This window comes from Pterocles gutturalis, unplaced genomic scaffold, assembly GCF_000699245.1.
Source record: "Pterocles gutturalis isolate BGI_N339 unplaced genomic scaffold, ASM69924v1 scaffold17637, whole genome shotgun sequence".
Classification (NCBI taxonomy): domain Eukaryota; kingdom Metazoa; phylum Chordata; class Aves; order Pterocliformes; family Pteroclidae; genus Pterocles; species Pterocles gutturalis.
The window spans coordinates 10,708-12,580 of record NW_010115755.1 but is presented as its reverse complement, the minus strand read 5'-3'; the positions used below and the strand labels follow the sequence as shown (position 1 = coordinate 12,580).

Sequence of the window (1,873 nt, the reverse complement as noted above, 5' to 3'; positions counted from 1 at the left end):
CCTGGCAGGGTGAGCAGCTGGAGGGGGCTCACCCCCTTCCCCACCGTGCTGCCGTCCTGCCCCGCCGCCGTGCTCAGCACCGTCAGGTTGGAAGCGTCCGGGTGGATCTCCACCGTCCCAGGGAAGGTGGAGCCGGCGGAGGCCAGCACCGTGTACCCCCCCAGCAGTGGGGAGGCCGGGGAGCTGGTGGCGGGGGGCTGGGACGGGCTCTTCCCCAGCACCGAGGGTGGGAGGGTTGAGACCACTTTGCCGAGAGGGAGGTTGGAAAGTTGGGAGACGGGGACGCCGGGGGTGACGGCGAGCTGCGCCGGCTGGGACAGCACCTGGGAAGTGATGGCAGCTGGTCCGGAGGTGGCTCTGGTCAGCCTGGGACGTTTTAAAGGCGTGGGGACAGAGACGGGCGTGAGGGTCATCAGGACGTTGTTGAGATGCTGCGATTTGTGCTTCAGCTCCTTGGCTCGCTTGCGGTGCTCGTCACACTGCTGCTCCAGCGCTGGGGAGAGAGGATGGGCTCAGGGACCGTGACAACGCCTGGAGCAGCAGCTGCCAGTCCCACCGCAGCCGGTTTCGCTGCACCAGCTTTAATGCAAACCCCAATTCCTAACACAGAAATAAAACGCGCTGGCAGCGATGGCACCAGCGTGTCCCAGGGGCATACCTGCCAAATCCCGCGTGTACTGCTCCCTCGAGCGATCCATCTGGCACTTGTGGCTGGCCAGGACCTTCTTGACCAGATCCAGCATCCCAAAGTTCTGGACTACGTTGTTGAGTAAAACAGCATCTTAAAACCAAGAAACAGATCTTTGAGGAAAGCAAAAAATTCCCTATGCAAAAATATTTAACGGCTTGGGGGGAAAAAAGCCGTACGACAGCAAATACATTCAGCCGAGATGACCAAAATCTGCGGGAGGGTAACACGAGGTCTGGGAATGCGATAAGAGAGGAGAAGTCATGAGAAAGTGCAAGAGGTCACTGGCGTATAAACAGTCCTCTCCTGCTTCGCAGGGGGATAAGACATCTGCTGGCACGGTAGCTGGCTGCTGCATCACTATTTCATGGCCTGAATTCCGCCTCAGTCCCCAAGCCGAGCGTTCGTCCCGAGCCAGCAGACGGGATGTCCCTGCACAGGGAGCTGGAGAACCACGGCCACCCCGAGGTGTCCCCGAGCTCTGCCCAGAGCCTGCCCGGGGAGCAGCCAGAAACGGGCTGTACCTGTGACGAGCTCTGTCCCTACAGTGCCATCCAGGCATCCCTAAAGAGAAAAAAAACTATCCCCAAGCCCCTCTGAGTGCCCATGCCGGGTCCTCACCTCCCAGCTGCAGGGGGGGGTCCTGCGCCCGCTGCTGCAGCCCCTTCATGGTCTGCACCAGCTCCTGCTGGAACACGTGGATGACTTCCTCCAGCAGACCCACGTCCTTCAGGCCCCGCCAGAAAGCAAAGGTGTCATCTGGAGAAAGGGAAAGCAAGGGAGAGCCTCAGAGTCCTCGGAGGGGGGTTTAACGGTGACGGGCCCCGGGGCCCCTGTCCAGCCCCTGCAGGGGTGAGGTCCTGCTCGGCCAGAGGTACCGGGCGCTGGGCAGAGCTGGGAAATGACTCGATCTCCCCAACCCCTGTCACACACAAACAGGACACCGATGCTACGGAACAGCCCATTGCTCAGAGCACACCCAAGGAACAAGAAGGGTTTTAGGACCCGATTTTTTTTTTTTACCCCCCAAGAGCCAAACCAAGCATTTGTCCTACGCTTTGACATCGTTGCGCTTAGGAACAATTCCAGCCCCAGACGACGCTGCAGTCGGTCTGCACACAGGGAGGATACAACGCAGCCCTGTGTGCTGGCAACTGACAAACCTATAATCCCAGCAGAGGCTCG

The 1,873-nt window shown here is 60.0% G+C and overlaps 1 protein-coding gene across 1 annotated transcript in view; it reads right to left on the bottom strand.

Moving 5' to 3' along the window:
* GMEB2 (glucocorticoid modulatory element binding protein 2) overlaps positions 1-1,873 on the bottom strand; it is a gene marked incomplete at its 5' end in the record, with an annotated part of 12,546 nt that overhangs the window by 137 nt on the left and 10,536 nt on the right. The window contains 3 exon segments of the mRNA XM_010075301.1: positions 3-493; positions 659-781; positions 1,310-1,447. Of these exon segments, the coding sequence (XP_010073603.1) occupies positions 3-493; positions 659-781; positions 1,310-1,447 (752 nt within the window).